Source organism: Panulirus ornatus, chromosome 46 (assembly GCF_036320965.1).
Source record: "Panulirus ornatus isolate Po-2019 chromosome 46, ASM3632096v1, whole genome shotgun sequence".
In the NCBI taxonomy this organism is placed as follows: Eukaryota; Metazoa; Arthropoda; class Malacostraca; order Decapoda; family Palinuridae; genus Panulirus; species Panulirus ornatus.
This window is the reverse complement of record NC_092269.1, coordinates 7,279,316-7,301,724: the sequence shown is the minus strand read 5'-3', so window position 1 is coordinate 7,301,724 and position 22,409 is coordinate 7,279,316. Positions and strand designations below refer to the sequence as shown.

General features: G+C 39.4%; 1 protein-coding gene across 7 annotated transcripts in view; it reads right to left on the bottom strand.

The window, feature by feature from the left end:
* Positions 1–1,479: 1,479 nt before the first annotated feature.
* LOC139763103 (serine/arginine-rich splicing factor 6-like) overlaps positions 1,480–22,409 on the bottom strand; it is an 81,255-nt gene continuing 60,325 nt past the window's right edge. For all 7 annotated transcript variants that reach the window (XM_071688750.1, XM_071688755.1, XM_071688749.1 and 4 more), the window contains 4 exons: positions 11,361–11,434; positions 11,005–11,187; positions 6,906–7,058; positions 1,480–2,971 (listed from right to left, as the gene is read on the bottom strand). In XM_071688750.1, coding sequence (XP_071544851.1) covers positions 2,692–2,971; positions 6,906–7,058; positions 11,005–11,187; positions 11,361–11,434 — 690 coding nt within the window. In that variant the 3' untranslated portion in view covers positions 1,480–2,691. The remainder of the gene's footprint in view (positions 2,972–6,905; positions 7,059–11,004; positions 11,188–11,360; positions 11,435–22,409) is intronic.

The following is a 22,409-nucleotide window of genomic DNA, read 5'->3' as shown; positions in this document are numbered from 1 at the left end:
TCCACACATCTCTCTTACCCTTACGTTACTTACTCGATCAAACCACCTCACACCACACATTGTCCTCAAACATCTCATTTCCAGCACATCCATCCTCCTGCGCACAACTCTATCCATAGCCCACGCCTCGCAACCATACAACATTGTTGGAACTACTATTCCTTCAAACATACCCATTTTTGCTTTCCGGGATAATGTTCTCGACTTCCACACATTTTTCAAGGCTCCCAAAATTTTCGCCCCCTCCCCCACCCTATGATCCACTTCCGCTTCCATGGTTCCATCCGCTGACAGATCCACTCCCAGATATCTAAAACACTTCACTTCCTCCAGTTTTTCTCCATTCAAACTCACCTCCCAATTGACTTGACCCTCAACCCTACTGTACCTAATAACCTTGCTCTTATTCACATTTACTCTTATATATTTCCATATAATATATGGAAATATATATATATTTCCAGCATGTCTATCCTCTTCCATTAATTGCCTATGACTTGCACCTATACAACAGTAAAGATTGCTCTTTAAACATGTTATGTTTATCCCTAATAGACAATGATTCCTCCTTCAATTGCCAGTACATTCTTACCTTAAAAATAATCCTAAATTTCTTTCCTTTTGTGCCCTTCAATGACAAAGAAATTTTATCGAATGAAAAATTCACACTCTGTATTACACTCTTGTATCATGGTATCCACAATAAAAATTAAAGATGCTCTGGCTCTGTCATGATAACTAAAAATTAATGATACAACAGACATCATTTCATTAAAAAAAAAAAAAAAAAAGCATTTAATTAAAGGATGAGACATGCATTGAAAGATCTCTGATGCCCGTTCCCTTTAGGAACTCCCTTAAGGAGGTGGTCACAGCAAGTTACCCCCATAACTGGTGAACTCCAGTGCTACTTCCCTTACCCTTAAGAGGCCACTAGCATAGTGTAACCCTAGGACAGTGTTTCCAGAGGCTCCTACTAATGCTCCTACTGACTACTTTTACCTAAAGTTCCAGCCTACTACTACTACTACCTAATGTACCATCTTACTACTTCTTACCATTTTGCTGAACAGTAGGGTAAGGGCTGGGGCTAGAGAACAGCACTCACTGCAGGAAAATGTAGTTATAAAGAATGAGCTGTGTCAGTTAAAATTGCTGCCAAGTTTATATTATATATGTGACAAGGAGAGATTATAGTGGACAGAATAACTTATTCTTTCTGACTCACCAATACTGAAAATATTCTTTACACAATTTTCTAGCTTCATCCATGCACTTCATTAACTGTATTCACATATCATTAGTAACTCTGAACGTTTCTTCATAATGGTGACTTATCTCTCCAAGATAACTCATATCTCCCTTTTCTTATGTTTCATACTATCAACATGAATTACTTCATAAATTACCATATAAGTCAGGGTCCTGTACATATGCTTACCTATGGCTTCAAAGTTTCATTATTAGTAAAATATGGGGCAACATCTATGTTTTATTCATCAATTCAAAATGGCCACAAATCAATGGCTATACAAGATGCCAGTGTAATTAAGAGGAATTTTAACACTTGGTACACTGCCATTTAAAACTTTGGTATAAAGCACAAAATTATGCTTAATTCAATTGAGTTATACTCTTATGGAATAATAATTAAGTGACTATTATTGAAGCTATACTTTACATGGATTAGCAAATGGTAACCCAAGACTTTATGAAATTAAACCTCAACTCTGAACCACTCCTACCAACTTGGAATTCTGCCTAAATACTTATATCATGTCTTTCACTCAACAAACATTTAGCATGTTACACCACTTACTGTGTTGGTAAACTGTTATCAGAACATCATTCAAAAATTCATCGTTAATAAATCACAGAATATTTGAATCTACATTAACTATTAAACTATGCATTTTGGTGCATGACAGGAGCACAATCAAGCAAATTAACATAAGCATCCTTCCTACAACTAAATGTATGGTTTTGTTGCATACAAGCTTACATTTTAACTCAAAAGGCACTTTCTAAACCACAGACCAAAGAGACACGACAATCTGCCAAGTGCTTGAACCCCTTCCAGAATTTGATACTGCTAGTATATTATGTTTAAACAATTACAATAACATGTACCCAAACAAAAATGTCAGATGTTATTTGTACTATTTTTTTTTTTATAGAAAACATTGCTGACAGTACCTAAATCAAATCAAATTTTGGATTTCATCACATTTTTCATAACCACAACTGTCAATAATAAAAGGAGTACATCCTTATTTTTTCATCAGGATATGAAAACCCTTACACCTTAATACAATAAATCACATTTTCAAATCATATTCAACACTAATGAGGTTTCTTCAAAGGACAAGGAATGCCTAAAAATTTTGATGTCACTACTAATTTACAAAGAAACACCCTACAATAAAACTGCAAGGGCTGCTTACTAACAGTCTAAACCCCAAATACAGTGTCATCACATCAGTCATACAATATTGTCACCATTATGGGATACAAGTAAACTGACTCATCACACTGTTCTCTGATACATCCACATACAATTTCTCATAAAAAATAATGTGCTGATTAACAACTCTAGTTCCACATGCACTGAGGCTCCCTATGACCTCTATGATTATCAGCAAACTGCTGATGTTATCAATGCTTTCATGATTTGTATTTGCACTACAAAACCTACTCGTTATCAGGATTATCATGTCCATTTTCTTGAGGGGATTGTGATCGTGACCGACTATCCTGAGCACGAGGCGAACGAGAGGCTGATCTTGAACGTGACCTTGGAGCTTCTGGTTTTGAATTTATAGGCGTATGTGACCTGGACCTTGAGTGACTGCGAGACCCATTTCGAGTATGTTCCTCTTCCTTTGAATTAAGAGCAGGTTCTGCAGACATCCGATGCGAGCCAGATCGTGATCGACTATCATGTTCTCTAGATCTTGATCTTTTTGCATCACTGGTGGGAGACAAATAGTGCACAGTCAATTAAAACTAAAGAATACAGTAATCCTCAATTTCTAAAGATAACAGTACCCTTCTTACAGCAATTTTTATCTGCTGGCATCTTTCTTCGTAATTTAGGTTAACTTAAATATAGACTTACTGTATTTCCCACGACATGAGACAAGCTTAATCTTATAAGGAATACCTTTTGAAAAGATAACAAGTTCCTTGAAAATTCTGTGGAATTCTTGCCAGTGCTACCTAACCTTAGCATGCCCTATTTCTAAAATTATCTAAGACTAACATTTCTCCTGGTTTTTCCTTCCAAAGGAACAATTATCACTGAGCTGCAACTTTTTCCTCATTTCTGCAAAGGTTTAATTTTAAAGCAACAAAAAGTCAAGTTATCCATGAGGTGGGACTGACAATAACAATGAAGAGCCTTTGGCTTCTTATTAATAGCATAGTTTTCAGCTAATACTCTACGGCTGCAGCTACAGCATAAAAACATCTGCTTTGGTTCTATTTCAACATTTTTCCAATTTTTTTCATAAAGAATTGAGTGCCACTAAGCCAAATTTTTAAATTCATTTTAGAGCGAGTTACCCAAAACTGTACCACTAAAATCTCACAAATTTAGATACAAGTGGAAAGAGGCAAAGCTGATTCTATTATAAAGAGAGCTACTTATGGTTAGTCTCCATGTATGCTACGGCTGTGGCTACAGCATCAAAACATAACTTTTCTTCATTATATTATTATTATTATACTTTGTTGCTGTCTCCCATGTTAGCACAAGGAAACAGATGAAAGAATGGCCCACATACACATGTATATACATACATGTCCACACACACATATACTACATTGACGCCGGAGGAGAGATACTTCCACGATTCCCCGTGCGTAAGCACTAAGGAAGGAGCGGGCTGAAATCCCCTCTCGTTTTTTTTTTTTTTTTTTTTTTTTTTTTTTTTTCCAAAGAAGGAACAGAAGGGCCTGAGATATCCCCAAGCATCCCTGTAGCCTACCTCGCTAATGCGGAATGGCATGTATGAAAATCTAACGTATACATATATTTTATTACAGAAGTGGTAGAGGATGTGTGGATCAGGTGTTTGCTTTGAAGAATGTAAGTGAGAAATACTTAGAAAAGCAAATGGATTTGTATGTAGCATTTATGGATCTGGAGAAGGCATATGACAAGAGTTGAAAGAGATGCTCTGTGGAAGGTATTAGAATATATGGTGTGGGAGGCAAGTTGTTAGAAGCAGTGAAAAGTTTTTATCGAAGATGTAAGGCATGTGTACGTGTAGGAAGAGAGGAAAGTGATTGGTTCTCAGTGAATGTAGGTTTGCGGCAGGGTGTGTGATGTCTCCATGGTTGTTTAATTTGTTTATGGATGGGGTTGTTAGGGAGGTGAATGCAAGAGTTTTGGAAAGAGGGGCAAGTATGAAGTCTGTTGTGGATGAGAGAGCCTGGGAAGTGAGTCAGTTGTTGTTCACTGATGATACAGCGCTGGTGGCTGATTCATGTGAGAAACTGCAGAAGCTGGTGACTGAGTTTGGTAAAGTGTGTGAAAGAAGAAAGTTAAGGGTAAATGTGAATAAGAGCAAGGTTATTAGGTACAGTAGGGTTGAGGGTCAAGGCAATTGGGAGGTAAGTTTGAATGGAGAAAAACTGGAGGAAGTAAAGTGTTTTAGATATCTGGGAGTGGATCTGGCAGCGGATGGAACCATGGAAGTGGAAGTGGATCATAGGGTGGGGGAGGGGGCGAAAATCCTGGGAGCCTTGAAGAATGTGTGGAAGTCGAGAACATTATCTCGGAAAGCAAAAATGGGTATGTTTGAAGGAATAGTGGTTCCAACAATGTTGTATGGTTGCGAAGCGTGGCCTATGGATAGAGTTGTGCGCAGGAGGGTGGATGTGCTGGAAATGAGATGTTTGAAGACAATGTATGGTGTGAGGTGGTTTGATCGAGTAAGTAACGTAAGGGTAAGAGAGATGTGTGGAAATAAAAAGAGCGTGGTTGAGAGAGCAGAAGTGGGTGTTTTGAAATGGTTTGGGCACATGGAGAGAATGAGTGAGGAAAGATTGACCAAGAGGATATATGTGTCGGAGGTGGAGGGAACGAGGAGAAGTGGGAGACCTAATTGGAGGTGGAAAGATGGAGTGAAAAAGATTTTGTGTGACCGGGGCCTGAACATGCAGGGGGGTGAAAGGAGGGCAAGGAATAGAGTGAATTGGATCGATGTGGTATACTGGGGTTGACGTGCTGTCAGTGATCCGATTGAATCAGGGCACGTGAAGCGTTTGGGGTAAACCATGGAAAGTTGTGCAGGGCCTGGATGTGGAAAGGGAGCTGTGGTTTCGGGCATTATTGCATGAGAGCTAGAGACTGGGTGTGAATGAATGGGGCCTTTGTTGTCTTTTCCTAGAGCTACCTCGCACACATGAGGGGGGAGGGGGATGGTATTCCATGTGTGGCGAGGTGGCGATGAGAATGAATAAAGGCAGTGTGAATTGTGTGCATGAGTATATATGTATGTGTCTGTGTGTGTATATATATGTGTACATTGAGATGTATAGGTATGTATATTTGCGTGTGTGGATGTGTATGTATATACATTGAGTATGGGGGTGGGTTGGGCCATTTCTTTCGTCTGTTTCCTTGCGCTACCTCGTAAACACGGGAGACAGCGACAAAGCAAAATAAATATAAATAAAAAATATGTGCATATTCATACATGCTGCCTTCATCCATTCCCGCCACCACCCCGCCACACATGAAATGGCATGACTTCCTTCCATGTATTAATATATTCCCTTTAATCCCCTAAAAAAAATCTTAAAGCTCATGTACAGGTAAACAATAAAAATCTAAAGGGCAAGAAAGTGCACAAGTAGTCTTGAGTTGCATACTGTCTTTCCTCTGTGATAAACCAGCCTGCACTTGACTTACTCAGTTCTCCAGCCTTTTCTTTCTAATTTCATTGTAATTTTCTTCTTCATATGCAACTGAGGGTTTGTCTGTTAGTAATGTAGAATAAATAACAGAAAATGTTAAAGGTAGGCAATAATATTAATAACAGTTGGGAAACGATGAATTGAAGAGGTGGGATGTACTAAAGGCTAATCCACATAACTTTATACAAAAGATAAAATAAGGAAAAGAAACTGATGAGTGTATGAAGATTTTATTAAAAAACAAAGCCTGCTGGATCCTCACCCTTAACATATTAGTCCATTCCCCTATTTAACTTAATACAAAATCCATTTCCCTTATTTTAAAATAGTCCATTTGCCAACTTAACTTTGAATCGTTTCCCCTCTTTGTCTAAATGCAGTCCATTCCACTGGTCTTCCTTACATAATGATTTATAATAATATAGAGAAAGAGAGGGCAATGGCTGCCTCAGTTCTCTAGCCTTTTCCCTAGTACAGTTCATAGGGAACATTAGTTTTAGTTTGTGAAAATGGATGACTCTTTTTTTTTTTACACAAGACGGATTAATTTCTATATAAGAAATGTCGTACAAATGCAGCAGAAAATGTTCTAGTATGAGCTAATTTACATTTCTTTCACTTATTTCATTTATTCATTAACTTGTAATCATTTCTAGCTCAAATGAAGACCATTTTAATCACATGACGGTTTTGGTCTTATAATAGCATACAAGAAGCAGAGTGACTTTTGGAAACATTCTTCTGGAAAAGAACACATCATATAAGGCCAAAAATACAGAACACTTGAATGGAATGTGTCACTCAACACACAACAAAGCTATAAACAACTTGCTTACTCTGCCTAATCCACTGGAAGACACCATAAACTAATGAAATACAATTGTACTAATAAAGCATTATGCTGTGAAATACCTGCAATGTATGAACTGAGAAAATTTATTTTGTAATATATAAGGAAATGAAATTAAATGACCACCAACCTTGATTTTGATCTGGACCTTGAGCGTGACCTTGAGCGAGAACGTGAACGAGAGCGAGAACGTGAACGAGATCGTGTATTTCTTGATCTTGAACGCGACCTTGACCGTGATCTTCGAGAGCCACGTGAACGAGAGCGGCTTCTAGACCGTGACCTGAAAATAGAAATAACTCTCTTATATCACTGACTCTAATGCTGAGAAAGATAAAAATAATTAGAAAGTTACTGTGCTGAGAAATAAAAAAATAATTAGAAAGTTAATGTAAATGACTTCTAACAATAACATTTTACCATGAAACGCCTAAAATAAAGCATACCTACATGTGTTGCTTGTTTTGTTAAGGTGCTCATCTCTGCTGAAAAGTACACAATCAACTTTGGACTTATCTCGAACAATTTTAATCATGGCTTAATGAAGAGAAATGGCTTCACTTGCTCACACATATTTTTCAGTCATCATACATAATGAAAAGGACCATTTACAGAAGCGGGCCCCACTCACCTCTCCATATGCTTTGGTTTCAGTCCATTGACAGCATGTTACCACCTTCATAGCACATCATTCTAATTCACTCTACCCAATGTATATCTTACATCCAAGCACTCAAAAGCTTTTTCACTTCATTCTACCATCTCCAGTTTGGTCTTCATCTTCATGTGTCTCAACTTTTGACACATACAACACCCTCTTTGTCAAAGTCACCTCACTCATTTTCTCCATATGCCTAATTCATTTTAGCAAAGCCTCTACTGCTTTCTCAATCATGCTCCTCTTGTTACAATACCTCTTCCTTACCCTACCATTCCTTGCTCCATCAACCCTTCTTCACACTACATATTGCCATCAAATATTTCATTTCCAACACATTCACCATTTTCTGTATACTACATCTAAAGCCCTAGCTTCAAACATACCTATCTTATCCCTCCTCAATGGTGACCCATCTTTCCATACATTTCTCACTGCTACCAGGACTTTTGTCCCCTTAATCATCCTATGACTCACTTCACCTTCCATGGTTTCATTTCCAATCATTTCCACTTCCTAGTAACTAAAGCACTTCATTTCATCTAAGTTTTTTCCATTCACTTTCACATACCAACTAACCTTTTCCATTCACTTTCACATACCAACTAACCTGTCTCCACTGCTAAATCAAATAACCTTGCTTTTATTTACATTCACTCTTAACTTTCTCCTCTCACACTCTACCACAATTACAGAAACTAACTTTGGCAGTTTCTTACTTGATTCTGCCACAAGCACAGTATCATCAGCAAACAATAACTGACCCACCTTCCAGAATGCAGGATTGCTCTCTCAACAAGACCCTCGGATTTATCTACCTCACCAACTCATCCATAAACAAATCATACAGTCATGATGACATTACACATTCCACCTTTACCTCCTCTCTCTCTTTTGTTACTAGTACATTTTACTCACATGAAAAACTTCACCACTGCTTCAAGCAGTTTCCCTCCCATATCATTCATTCATAACATCTCCCAGAGTTCATTTATGTCAACACTATCATAAGCTTTCTCCAGACCTATCAATAATACATACAAATCCTTGTTTCTCATAGTGTTTATCACTCTCATTCTTCAAAGGAAACACCTGATCCATACAACATCTACCACTACTGAAGCAACATTTGTTCCTCCCCAAACTGAAACTAAGCATGCCACAACCCTTTCAATCATCACTCCAACACATCTTTTCAGGTACACTCAATGAAATTATATCTGAATTTAAATATTCACTTTAGTTCACCTTACTTTTCTACAATGGCAGTATACATTCTACCAATGCTCAGGCACACCATGTGCCATACATGTCAAAAATCCTAACCAACCCATTGAAGCCACATTCACCTCATTTCTTAAGAAATTCAACGGCAATCACATCCACTCCAGCCACTGTGCCGTATTTCATTTTATGCCAGGCTTTTACCACCACCTCTCTTCATAAATCTACCTCCAAAACTCTCTCACTCTACATGCCTTCCTGATCCAAATACCCACCTTCTGCTACCCTATCCAGATAATCAACAATCCCTCAAAGGAATCACTCAGCTCCTCCCTTAAACATTCACCTCTTGCTTTGAGAGGCATAAGCATTAATGATAATAGTCCCCTTGTTCACCTTTCCCAGCATCAGCAAGGTGGCACCAGGAACAAAGAAATGGCCTCATTTGCTTTATTCCACCCTCATGCTGTCATTCATAATGCACCGAAACCAAAACCCCCTATCCATAACTAGCTCAAGTAACCTTTCCGTTTTCTGACAGCTACATCTCTGGTTTGGTCTACTGACCGCAAGTTGCCCCTAAATAACACACTGTTCTAATCATGTTCCAATTCAGCTTCATATGCTCTGGTTTCGTCCACTGACCGCAAGTTGCACCCTAAGTAACACATTGTTCTAATTCATGTTCCAATTCAATCTATCCTATGCACATTTTACACCTTCCTGCATGTTCAGACACAGAGAGTTTAAAACCTGTACACTCAATCATTCCATTTCTGATCTGGTTTTCCCCTTCTTACTGTCATATTCATCTTCCCACTGATAAATCCTTCGTTAACCTCTCATCACTCATCCTCTCCATACATTCAAAACCACTTCAGTAAGCCCTCTTCAGCTCTCTTTACTATATTCTTCTTACTACCACACCTCTCTCTTATCCTAGTTTTTCTTAATCAACCATCCTTACTAAATAATGTCCTAAAGCATTTAATAACCGGCACATTCATCCGATCTCATATCTTCTCATCAAAAGGCCTTGCCTTACATCCATATGACACCATCTGGACTACTATGCCATCAAACATGCCCATCTTTGCCTCCACCAAGAATGACCTTTCTTTCCACACAAGAAGGGGTAGTAGAGCAAGTGGTTCCAAAAGGGTTTGCATTATGTGTGTATGATGTCACCATGGCTGTTTACACTATTTATGGATGGGATGGTGAGACAAGGTGATGTGAGAGTCTTTAGCACATTTAAGTGGTGGGCTTAGGAGAAAAGTAAATCACTGCAAATAACATGACTCAGGTGGCTGAATTAACTTAAGGAAGGTGATATCCAAATCTGGGGAGTATGTGAAATGAGGAAGGTGAGAAATAATGTGAATGGAATGTAATGAGGTGTAACAGGGTAGCAAGAGAAGATGGGCTGAGGGTGATAATGAATGGGGAGAACCTACAGGTAGTCACATGCATTAGGTAACTGTGAGTGGACATGGTAGCAAATGGTACAATGGGTGATGAAGTGTGTTATTTGGTTGAAAATGGGGACAAATGAGTGCACTAACTATTGTGTGGAAGGAGAGGTTATTTCCTCAGAGAAATAATGGGAAAATTTGATGGTACAAATCCCATAGTGTTGTATGGATGAAAGTCTTTTGCTCTGAATGCAAAAGAATAAAGGAGGAGGATGTTTAACTTGAATGCATGAGGATAACATGTGGTGTGGCAAAAGTCCAGAGGGTAAGGAATAACTGTAAGAGCAAAGTGAAGAAGTAAGTGCTGTCTGATTGATTGTTGACCTGCATGTGCTGAAATGGTTTCAACACAAGAAGAAAGACCGATATAGAGGGTTTATGTGGAAGAAGTGAAAGGAACAAGACGGAGGGGAAGACTGAGCTCAAGATAGGAGTAAAAGAGGGTTTGAAGTGCTGGAGCAGAACATTCAAAAGGTGGTTGCGAGGTTTGCACTTAACTGTGCAAATTAAAGCAAAATTCTTTGAGGGAAGTAATGTGTTCTTAAAGGATTGAACATGCTAAAATGACAGTGTCAGGAGAAACAACAAATTGCTCTGTGGATGGCTTACCTGGTTTCAACACACTATGCATAAGTAGAGTGGATGTGAGCATATGAGGATGCTGTTTTGTATGTTCCTGGCTTTTCCTTGTTAAAGTGGGAAAAGTTGAGGGCAGGGGGTGCCACAATGGCCTCCTAAAACTTTAACTTGTAGTCCTGCAATCTTTAAGCTATGGAGAAAATTTACCAAAAGATAATAGAATAAGGTTATTTCATCAAACCTAATTCCTCTGTGGCCTCCTAAACAAATCACTGGTAGTCTTCCAAACTAACCTTGAACGTGAGCGAGATCTCCTGGAACGTGAACGTGAACGTGTCCGTGAGCGACGCCGTGAACGGGATCTTGAACGAGACGGTCGGTCCTCAATCAAACGAATCCTTCGACCATTTAGTTCAGTGTCATCCAACTTTTCAATGGCCCTCTTCATGTCTGAACGTGTGGCAAACTCCACAACACTTTAAAAGATAATATTTCATTAGAAAATGAAGCACCATAGCTGTTAAGAATTCTAATATTTCTAATCCATCCTTAAGATACTTTTCCTAATCTTGAAAATAACATCTTAATGCTAGCTAAAGTCTACAATAAAATATGTATGCCAACACTAAAAAATGAAAAATGAACTCACCCTTCATTACGGCGATGCTTGTGAGCATCAGCAAATGTAATTTCTCCAGCTTTGCGCATGTAATCCTTGAGATCCTGAAGTAAAATTCAGAGAAGTCATAATTAAAACCTTAAACTTCTTTTAAACATTAAGAAAATTTCCATCTCTAGCTTTCTACCGAAGTTGAAATGAAAACCTAAACATAGGGGCTTAACTAATGTATCAATAGAATATATAATTCACAACAGGAGAAGGTCACTGTCTCAGTTAGGGACTCCTCTCTCTTGACTCCTACCTATTGTTATGGATTCACTGTAGCTTTCTCAGTGAACAAAATCCTGAGATAGATGAAGAGGTATCTGGCATTTACAATCATGCACTGTTTCAGCTTCCCTGCCTTCCTGTTAAGTACCTTCCATACTGCTGGGTGGGCTTGTCCCCTGGCAGGAGCTGTGACTGACCAATCACCAACATGCTTTCCCCTGCTCTACACTGACAACTGACTTGTGTGCCTGGCTTAATGGGGAGGCTCAGTGTTAAGGAGATGATGCTTCAGCTACAACACGGAACTAGAGCAAGCATTCATACAAACAATAACCAAGGAGAAAATAAGGAAAGCAAAGAAAGGGACTCTCTCAAACCACTGATGATATAATCATGTATGAAGGCAACAGCAAGTAGTTATACCCTAATGTGGGCGTAACTCATGCTACGCAGAATATTGGTCAGGCCCTCGGTCCAGCTGGGGTGGGACGGGCCGGCCCCCTGGGACAGTGTGGGACGGCAGGGGTACGTCCGGGTGTTCTTGGTAACCTCCCGGCCTCTCCCGTCCACCTCTACTTCTCACTCACCGGGTGTGGGGGGGGCCATCTTAAAACACAGGCGGATACTTTAACATACAGCGCAGCAGCAGAGTCAATATTGCAAAATACTCATATAAGCTCGAAACTCTTCCTTTACTTTTTACCATTACCATTCCTATATTACACTTAACTGAATCTTCAACCCTTGAGTCTAGCCACTTAAATTTTGATATCAATATATATGTACATACGTACACAATCAAAACTGTATCACCTAAAAACTGTGTGATGAAAGGTAACTCAAACATCATAATGTTTATAAAGTTTAACTGATGTGACTATATGTTGCACTGTAAGTTGTGTGGTTCTGTATGTTCCACAAGAAGTTTTGTGAAACTTTACTAATTTACACTTTGATTAATTTAAAGGATCTTCATTTGTAGATATGTTGCGGTATTATAATGTTTAGGGAGGTCCTGCATGTGACAGAAAATATAGAAAAAAAGGCTGTCATACTAAAGACTAGAAAAAACCCAGTTCATTGTACTGAAATTTATGTATGTTGTCAAATTGTAGGTAATGTCAAAGTTTTATGAAATCCTATTTTGTAGGTCAAGAAGTCTTTATCTTGTACTGTTCAGCATGTCATGGGGCTATCTAACATCATGCAGTGTGAACTGTGTGGAAGGCCCATCTGTTGAATTAAGTCAACACTCTACTCCATGTTGGAAATATGATTAAGAAAGCTCTGCATGTTCCATTGGATCAACTACAGGTTCTTGTGTGTGTGTGTGTGTGTGTGTGTGTTGTGTGTGTGAGGAGAAAGTATAAGCAGCAAGGATACATAAGGGTGAAAGTGGGGGATAGGAGTAGGGAGGAAGAGGGAAAAGCAAAAGATAAGAGATTGCAAAGAAGGAAAAAAGGCACAAGGCAATGATCAGTATGGCTGTCAAACAGCTTACTCTATAAAGCATACAGGAAGCGCACCAAGAAAAATATGGAGTATGTATTTTCAGTAGGGAATTCAATAAATTTGTAAACATGCTTTTCAAGGGGTAAGATTGGGTTGGTAAGGATGCTTTGTGTAAGGTGCTAAAATATACTGTGCTGGAGGAAAGCAATTAGAGGCAGTTATGAGTTTTTATCAAAAGAGGAAGGCAGGTTGTTACAAGTGTAGCTAAGTCCATATCAAAGGAGTACGATGTCACTATTGCCATTTTACCTGTTTATGGTTAGGATGGTATGGGAAGTAAATGTGAGTGCTTTGGAGAAAGGGTGGGGTCTGCAGTCCCCTGAGGTGAGTGAAAGGAGATTTGATTACAGTTCATAGGCTTTGATAACAAACTCAAATGAGAAACTCCAGAATCTAGTGTCTGAATTTTGGTGTGTGTGGAAGTTGAGGTAATATGAATGAATCTATGGTAATGAGGTTTAGTAGGGTAGAGACTTGCTGGTAATTAGGTTTAGCAAGGAAGTGACAAGTCAGTTTAAAGGAGAGTTCAAATGGAGTCAAAATAAGTCAGTTTAAAGGAAAGTTCAAATGGAGTCAAACTGGAGAAAGAAGGGCATTTCAGATCCTGAGAGTGCACATGGCAACATCACAACAATCCTTAGCCATCACAACATAATCTCTTAGGTGCAATGGGGAGTGTGTGGAAAGAGATGTCAGTATGTGAAGCCAAAGACAGGTATGGTTGATGGTATCATAGTTCCAAAAATACTGTATGGATGCAAGGCATGAGTACAGAAGCAAGGGAGGTGTTGGAAATTAAATCCTTAAAGATAATATGTGGTGTGAGGAGGACTGATTAAGTATGAAATGACAGTGAGGGAAATGTGGTGGCAACAAAAGTACTGCTGCAAGTGGAAGAAGTGGTAAACTGTCTAGAGAAACAAGAAGGATGAGTGATGGGACAGGGAGAGAGTATGTGTAGGAACTGATGGAAAAATGGAGGATGGGGAGATTGAGAATCATTTGGAAGAATGGAATGAAAGATTCTTTGAAATACAGGGGCCAGAGAATGCAGTAAGGTGTGTGGTATGCATGGGATACAGCAACTTGGAGTGATATAGTAACCAAGGTGCAAAGCACTGTAAATGGCTTAACCAGGGGGCTCTGGCTGGCTGAGTTTTATACATGGCAGCTTGAGACAGGATACAGTTGTTTTTCGTCTGTTCCTAGGGTTCTCTAACTAATGCAGGACGTGGCAAACAAGCATGGCAAACAAGTATGAAAATGTATATACATAGGTTATATGATGAAACTGCATCTTTGACAAAACTGTATTCTAAGTCAGTGAACAAATTAAATAACAGTTCTGTCAGAGAACTTCTCACTTCAAAGGAGTCAATCCTGCCCCTGCTACAGTGCACAGCAGCCTCGGAGTTCCAGGAGCCCCTGGAAAAAGGATCCAGTGGTAACACCAGGACCCATTTACAATGGGATCCAGAAGTAGTTATAAATAAAAGTGACTAAAAGGAGCAGGGCAGGGTTGCTGGAATTCCTCCCTTCATGTGTTTCAATTTCTGAAGGACAAAACTGATGAAGAAGCCAAGCAAAGAGTGCTCAGGCAGATGGATATAACCAATATGAATGAAGAAATATAATACATCTGAAGAGAAGACCCTGGATTTTATAGCCTTGAGTGAAAGAAAACTCAAGGGAAAGAATGGTTTGGGAATATCTCAAGGGTTATGACCATCATTAGTGGAAATGTGTGAGAATGCAAGTAAGTGAGCAGCAAGTGGGATGTCTAATCATAACTTGGAAGCAAGGGTGAAAGTTTATAGAGGCTTCCAGAAAAGGAAATGAAGTGGGTAGGAAGCAGGTAGTGAAAATGAGTGAGCATGGAAGAGGTTTGCGTGAAGAGATAACAGGAGATACTAAGTGTGGAATGGCTAAAGGTGAGGGTACATGGAGTTTGGGAAGCAGGTGCGGAATGGGAGGTACTTATGAAAGCAGAATTGTGTGAGTCTGTGGTATGCAGAAAGGGGGATATGGGCAAGTGAGAAAGAAAAGTGAGAGGTAGGATGACAAGTTGTGGCATGCAGAAAGGGGAATGTGGGCAAGTGAGAAAGAAAAGTGAGAGGTAGGATGACAAGTTGAATTGCTGTTGAAGGAGGAGAGAGATGTGAATGTGCATTAAATGATGGGGAGGAAAGTGAGTGACTGGGAGAGATACCAGAAAATGCAGCAGGAGGTTGATCAAGAGGACAAATAGAGTTGGAGCAAGTGAGTATCAGCAAATATTAAGGAGAATAAATGATTTGGAAGGAAGTTAATGGTGTGACAGAAACTGGAGAACAAATGCAATCAATGGTGAAAGAAGCAAATGGGGGAAGTGGTCACAGGCTGAAGTGAGGTAAAGATGGGACAGAAGTCCAAAGAAAGGGCACTACTTGTGGGAGGCCATAGATGGGAATGTATGATGATATAGTGGTCCTAATAATGCTGTATGGGTACACATTTGTGACCCTAAATGTAAATGAATGAAAGGTGTATTTGTTGGAAATGAAATGCTTATTCAATAGGGGTGACCAAGAACAAGCACTGCACTACAGACCAGTTTCACTGATGAGTGTGGTCTAAGATTTAGGAGGAGATAAATAGGAAATGCATGGCTTTCTAGAGAGAGAGAGATTACTACGTGAGCAGCAGCACGGATTTTTGGAAAAGGAGGTAATAAGTAAAATATCTATCAGACTTCTACAAGCTTTGTCTTGGACAAAAGGGAAGGCTGCCTTCCATCTAACTATGAGTACCTATAACGAGATTTTGCCATGATGGCAGGGCTAGCACAGAGCACTAACCACACAACTTGTTTACTGGGTGTTGATGTTTCCGTAACACACCACCCCTCCAATCTTCATATATCTTGCATAATGCTGCTTTTCCAGTGGCTACTCCCCTGACTTATTAGTCTATTCAGGGCTCATCTAGTGTTGTCTTCATCTACGAATTCAGTCTTCTTTTCAATGTTTGTGTGCCTGTGTAGATTGTTTGTATCTGGACTACCAGAAAGAATCTGACACTGCACTACATGGGAGGCTGATTAAGAAGCTGGATTACCAAGATGGAATAGGGGGAAACTCCTTTAACAGATACATGATTACATGAGTGAAAGGGAACTAAGGACATGTCACATGCAACTTCTCAAAATGGGTTGAGGCCACCAGTAGTGTTACAAACACAGGGTTCTATTCTGGGACCATTACTCTTCTTGATCTAAGTAAATAACATGTTTAAGAGTAAGAATTCCTAACTGCATGACTGCAGGAGATGTAATGGTTATGAGACATGTAGAAAGACTTTACAAGGAGACCATGATAAATTCCGCAGTTGGTCTGCACGTTTGATGAAATTCAACTTTGAGTAAATGTAAAGTAATGAGGATGAGTCCCAGTGAAAGAAAACCTCAATCTGATCACCATCAAGCCAGAAATAAATTGCAAGAATCTGTGTGTGAGAAAGACTTAGGATTCAACACAGTACCTAACCTATCAAAACAACCTTACTTTCACAGAATAGTTAACAAGATAGATCAACTGTACTCAAGGAAATATCAAAACAGCATTCAAGTTCATGAATGAGGATTTTTCAGCAACTTTTCACATAATACATAAGGCCAAAACATAATAATTCTTCTTAAGTTTGGCATAAAGAGCTGACAGATAAGGTCCTCATGACAGCAACAAAGACAGTACCAGAATGATGAGGGCCAAGTTCTTAAGAATGGCTAGAGGCTTTAGATTAGCCCAATCTGAAAGAGACAAGAGTGGGGGTGATCTGATTACAACCTCAAAGCTTTTGGAACAGATCGCTGATGCAGAATGGGAACAGTTCTTTGAGATATGTAAGGTTAAGTCAACCACAGGACATAACACGAAACACAGAAAGAACAGGTTAAAAAAATTCCAAGGAAGTACTTTTACAGCATAAAATTGGTGGATGTATGGAATCAAATGACTAAAGACATGCTTAATGTAGACAAAATAAAATCAATATTTTAGGACTGAGAATGTTTTAGAGATGGGGCCCCAAGAGAATGAAACTCCCCTCTCATTCAGTATAAATAGGTTATCATAGACATGTACAATTGTTGGAATGTATATATTTTTTCCATTCTTGTTCATTGTTTCTAATGTTAGTGGGGTAGTGCTAAGAGCAGATGAAGAAAACCCTCAGTTGCTCGCATCTATTCTCTACCTGTCATGTGTAATGTACTAAAACCACAGCCCCTGTCAAAATCAGGCCCTACAGACCTTTCTGTCATTTCCATGAGCTGCTTTATATTTTCTGGTTCAGCTCATTGACAGCACACTGCCCAATGCATTCCACATGGTTCAAATCCACTCCAAGCCATGCATGCCTTTCACCCTCCCACAAACAATTTCAGCATACCATTTTCAGCTCTCTCATACATACTTCTCTTACTAACACCTCTCTCTTACCTGATCATTTCATAATCAGTCAACCCTCCTCATACATTTTGTTCTCAAATATTTCATTTCAAACATAATTCTGTCGCATACCTTTTCTTATCTACGGCCTAAGCCTAACTCCATATAAAACCAATTGTAAGAATACACCATCAATGACACCCATCTTTGCCTTCACAAAAAACGACCTCTCCTTCCACAAAACCCTCTCTGCAACCAGGACCTTAGCCCTCTCACTCGCCCTACATCTTAATTCAACTCCAATGGTTTCACTTGCTGCCATGTACACACCATGTATAATACTACACTTCATCCAAGTTCTCTCCATTCAAACTCAAACTTAGCTTAATTAATGTCCCTCTCTCTCCACTAATGAACTTTCCTTTATTCATATTTCCATAAATGTCTCATTTCACACACACTCCCAAACTCAAGTCACCAGCTTCAGCAGTTTCTCATTTGAATCTTCCACCAGCACTGCGTCAACTGCAAACAGTAACTGGCTAATCCCCCAAGCCTGCCTACCCACAACACACTGCAAAATTGCCCCATCCCTTTCTCCAAGACTCCTTGCATTCACTTCTCTCCACCCTATCCATAAAGATTAAACAGTCATGCTAACACCAAACCCACCTCTATCTAGAATATATGAAATAATTATCTATTCAAATTATTTATCATACTTTGTTGCTGTCTCCTGCGTTAGTGAGGTAGCACATGGAAGCAGATGAAAGAATGGCCCAAACCACCCACATACACATGTATATACATAAACGCCCACACACGCACATATACATACCTAAACATTTCAAAGCATACACACACAGACATATACATATATGCACATGTACATATTCATACATGCTTCCTTCATGCATTCCTGCCGCCACCCCGTCACACATGAAATGGCACCCCCCTCCCCCTGCACGCACGCTAGGTAGCGCTACGAAAAGACAACACAGGCCACATTCGTTCACACAGTCTCTAGCTGTCATGTGTAATGCTAAGGGTATAATTGGTGTACATAGGGTGCTCAGTGTCGTAAATGGAAATGGTGAAGAGCTCGTGGATTTGTGAGCTGTAAAAAGACTGGTGATTGGGAACACCAGGTTTAAAAAGAGAGATATAAATAAGTATATGTATATCAATAGGAAAGATGGTCAAAGGGCATCATTGCATTACATGTTAACTGATAGGCATGTAAAAGGGAGACTTTAGGAAATCAATATGCTGAGGAGCAGCTGAAGGGATGTATGATCACTATCATGTGGAGGCAAAGGTGAAAATTTGTAGAGGTTTTCAAAAAAGAAGAGAATGTTAGGAAGCGAGTGGTGAGAGTGAGTGAGTTTGGAAAGGAGACTTGTGTTAGGAAGTATCAGGAGACATAGAGAGTAGAATGGCAAAAGGTGAGAGCAAATGACGTGAGGGGAGTGGGTGAGGAATGGGATGTATTTAGGGAAGCAGTAATGGCTTGTGCAAAGATGCATGTGGCATGAGAAAGGTGGGAGGTGTGCAGATTAGAAAGGGTAGTTAGTGGTGGGATGAAGAAGTAAGGTTGTTAGTAAAAGAGAAAAGAGGCGTTTAGAAGATACTTCAAGGAAGTAGTGCAAATGACTGGGAGATGTATAAAAGAAAGCAGCAGGAGGTCAAGAGAATGGTCCAAAGGTTGAAAAAGAGGGTAAATGAGAGTCGGGGTGAGAGAGTATCAGTAGATTTTAGGAATGATAAAAAGATGTTTTGGAGGGAGGTAAGTAATGTGTGTAAGACAAGAGAACAAATGGGAACATCAGTGAAGGGGGGAAGTGGGGAGGTAATCATAAGTAGTGATGAAGGAAGGAGATGGAGTGAGTATTTTGAAAGTTTGTTTAATGTTTTGATGATAAGAGTGGCAGATATAGGGTGTTTTAGTTGGGGTGGTTTGGTTAAGAGAGAAGAGACAGTGAAAGCTTGGCAGAAGATGAAATCTGGCAAGGCAGCAGTTTTGGAGGTTATTGCAGTGGAATTTATCAAAAACGGGGGTGACTGTGTTGTTGATTGGTTGGTAAGGATATTCAATGTATGTGTGGACCATGGTGAGGTGCCTGAGGATTGGCAGAGTGCATGTAGAGTGCCAATGTACAACAGTAACGGGGATAAAGGCGAGTGTTCAAACTACAGAGGTAAAAGTTTGTTGAGTATTCCTGGGAAATGGTATGGGAGGGTACTGATTTGAGAGGGTGAAGGCATGTACAAAGGATCAGATTGCGGATGAGCAGTGTGGTTTCAGAAGTGGTAGAGGATGACACATACATCCTCTTTGTCAACCTTTCCTCACTCATTCTCTCCATATGTCCAAACCATTTCAACACCTCTTCTGCTCTATCAATCACACTCTTTTTATTTCCATGCATCTCTTTTACCCTTTCATTACTTAATCAAACCACCTCACAACATAAACAGTTCTTAAAAATTTAATTTCCAACACATCCACCCTCCGCTGTACAACCCTATCTATAGCCCACACCTCGCAACCATATAATATTGTTGGATCTACTATTCCTTCAAATACCCATTTTTGCTCTCCGCAAAAATGTTCTCTCCTTCCACACATTCTTCTTCTCTCCCAAAACCTTTGCCCCCTCCCCCACCCTGCATTACACTACTACATTCGAAAAAGGAGCAAAGCAAGGAGGCTAGTAAGGAATTTTCCCTTCCCTCTAAGGCTCAGTCATCTGTTCTTGACACTACGTCACTCACACAGGATAGGGTGAGCATATAAGTAAAATATATCCATAAACCCTGCATCTGCCCTTTCTGTAATGCTTTACTAACCCCTGCTTTCTGTGATGTGTGCACTCATCCAGTAGTGACATATAAGTAAATAATCTAACCTGCATGCCTTTCTGTAATTTTACTAACCCTCTCCTTCTTGATGCTTAACTTCAAGTCATCTTTTCATATTTGGTTTTCTTTATGAAGGCAAATCTATTAAATTTCCATTTCAAGCATTAATTTCCCTTAGGGGAAAAAAGAAAATGTATTCCATTAATTTGTAATTATGCCCAGAACAATTCCTAAGGAATTGTTCTGAAGTCACCTAAGACCATCCTAAAGGCACCTGCAGCTCAAGGATATGCTACTTACAGTAACAGAAAAATGTAAACTCCTTTGGAATGGTAAGTCCTTTGATAAGATCATATTTCCAAAGGTCAAGCCACACCAAGAGTTAAATTTCAACTCATGGTGTAACCTTGAGAGAGAAGAGAGAGAGAGAGAGAGAGAGAGAGAGAGAGAGAGAGAGAGAGAGAGAGAGAGAGAGGAGAGAGGAGAGAGAGAGAGAGGAGAGAGAGAGAGAGAGAGAGAGAGAGAGAGAGAGAGAGAGAGAGAGAGAGAGAGAGAGAGAATTATTGGAATGATAAGTATAATTGCATTGCCAGTTTATGAGCCTAAAAAAAAAAAAAAAAAAAAAAAAAAAAAAAAAAAAAGCAATGTATTTCACCCTTAAATACCTTTATATATGTATTTGAATGAGCACACATTCACATTCATGAACACTGTACAGGAAGTGGAAAAAATGAAAGATCCAGGTCTAAATGGATAATTAACAGCCCTGCACTGCTAACTCATTACTGCTCAACATATCAACATCATTTATACTTCATAATACATAACAAACACTAACACAATACATCTTAATATCATATGTTCACAAATCACCAAACAGTGAAAACAAAGGAGAAATAAATGAACCACACTACGTAGGTGGCAGCAGTCATTTTACTGCATCACTGTTTTATGTGTGGGGTTTTGACCAACCACCACATGGGGGAGCACATTACTGGAACCTGGTTCCTCCCCTTCTTGTGACCAACAAGGTATGGGCAAAACATTCTCAATCAAAGGCCTTTTGCCGACATAAGCAAGACTCTTAAAAGAAGAAAGTTCATACAACAAGGGAAATATGAAAGAAGGAAGTGAACTCCATGGTTTAAATGCTCCAGGGAAGGAGCCATAATAACAGCCAATTCTTAAGTCATTGGTCTTTGCATAGAAACTGTGGGAAGGAGTAGCCAAACACAAGGCTTGCACCCATGCACATAGCTCACAAAAACAGCTGCCAAAATAATACCCATAGAATAATAAGTACTATACAAGACACAGATTCTCTCCAAGGAAGAAATTTGCCCAAAAGGGAAATGGTGAAAGTATGGACAGCTGAAGCTTCTATAATTAACTGATCACGTTTTCTAGCAAGCTTTCAATAAGCGCTGTTTAAATCAACAAATCTAAGTCTTTGGTAAGTTGTTCTCAAGTTTAACTGCTTCATATACAGAAAAAAGGCATCCCTCATTTGTTTTAGCATCTCATGCATCCTCCTCTTACAGTCCCTAACTGTAATTGAATGTGGTATTTATGATGGCTTTGGGCTTAACTATTCAAATGAGGCCAGTAAAGCATATCTGTACAAAACAACACATAATCATCATCCTTGGCAGTGTTATGCACTGTGTAAATAAGATCTTCTCTTGAAATATGCAGAACATCCAGAACTTGCTTAAAAAAATTTCAATGGTTTATGATCCATCCACTGTATTTCATCTTCAAAATGAACTCCTGGCCTTCGCTTGAAATATTTCTGCACTTAAAGAACTGTTTCTGGGGTGGCTGATGTATCATTGAATACAAAACTTTCTCTATTTAGCTATATATTTATGTACCTAACACAAATTCCCTCTGAGACTCCCATCAAGGGGATGGCCATGGCAAAAGAGCCTTGACTGATCCCTGTCCTTACATGCCTCTCTTGTATACACCAATCCAAGCATTCTTCTCCCATTTCTCTCCCTCC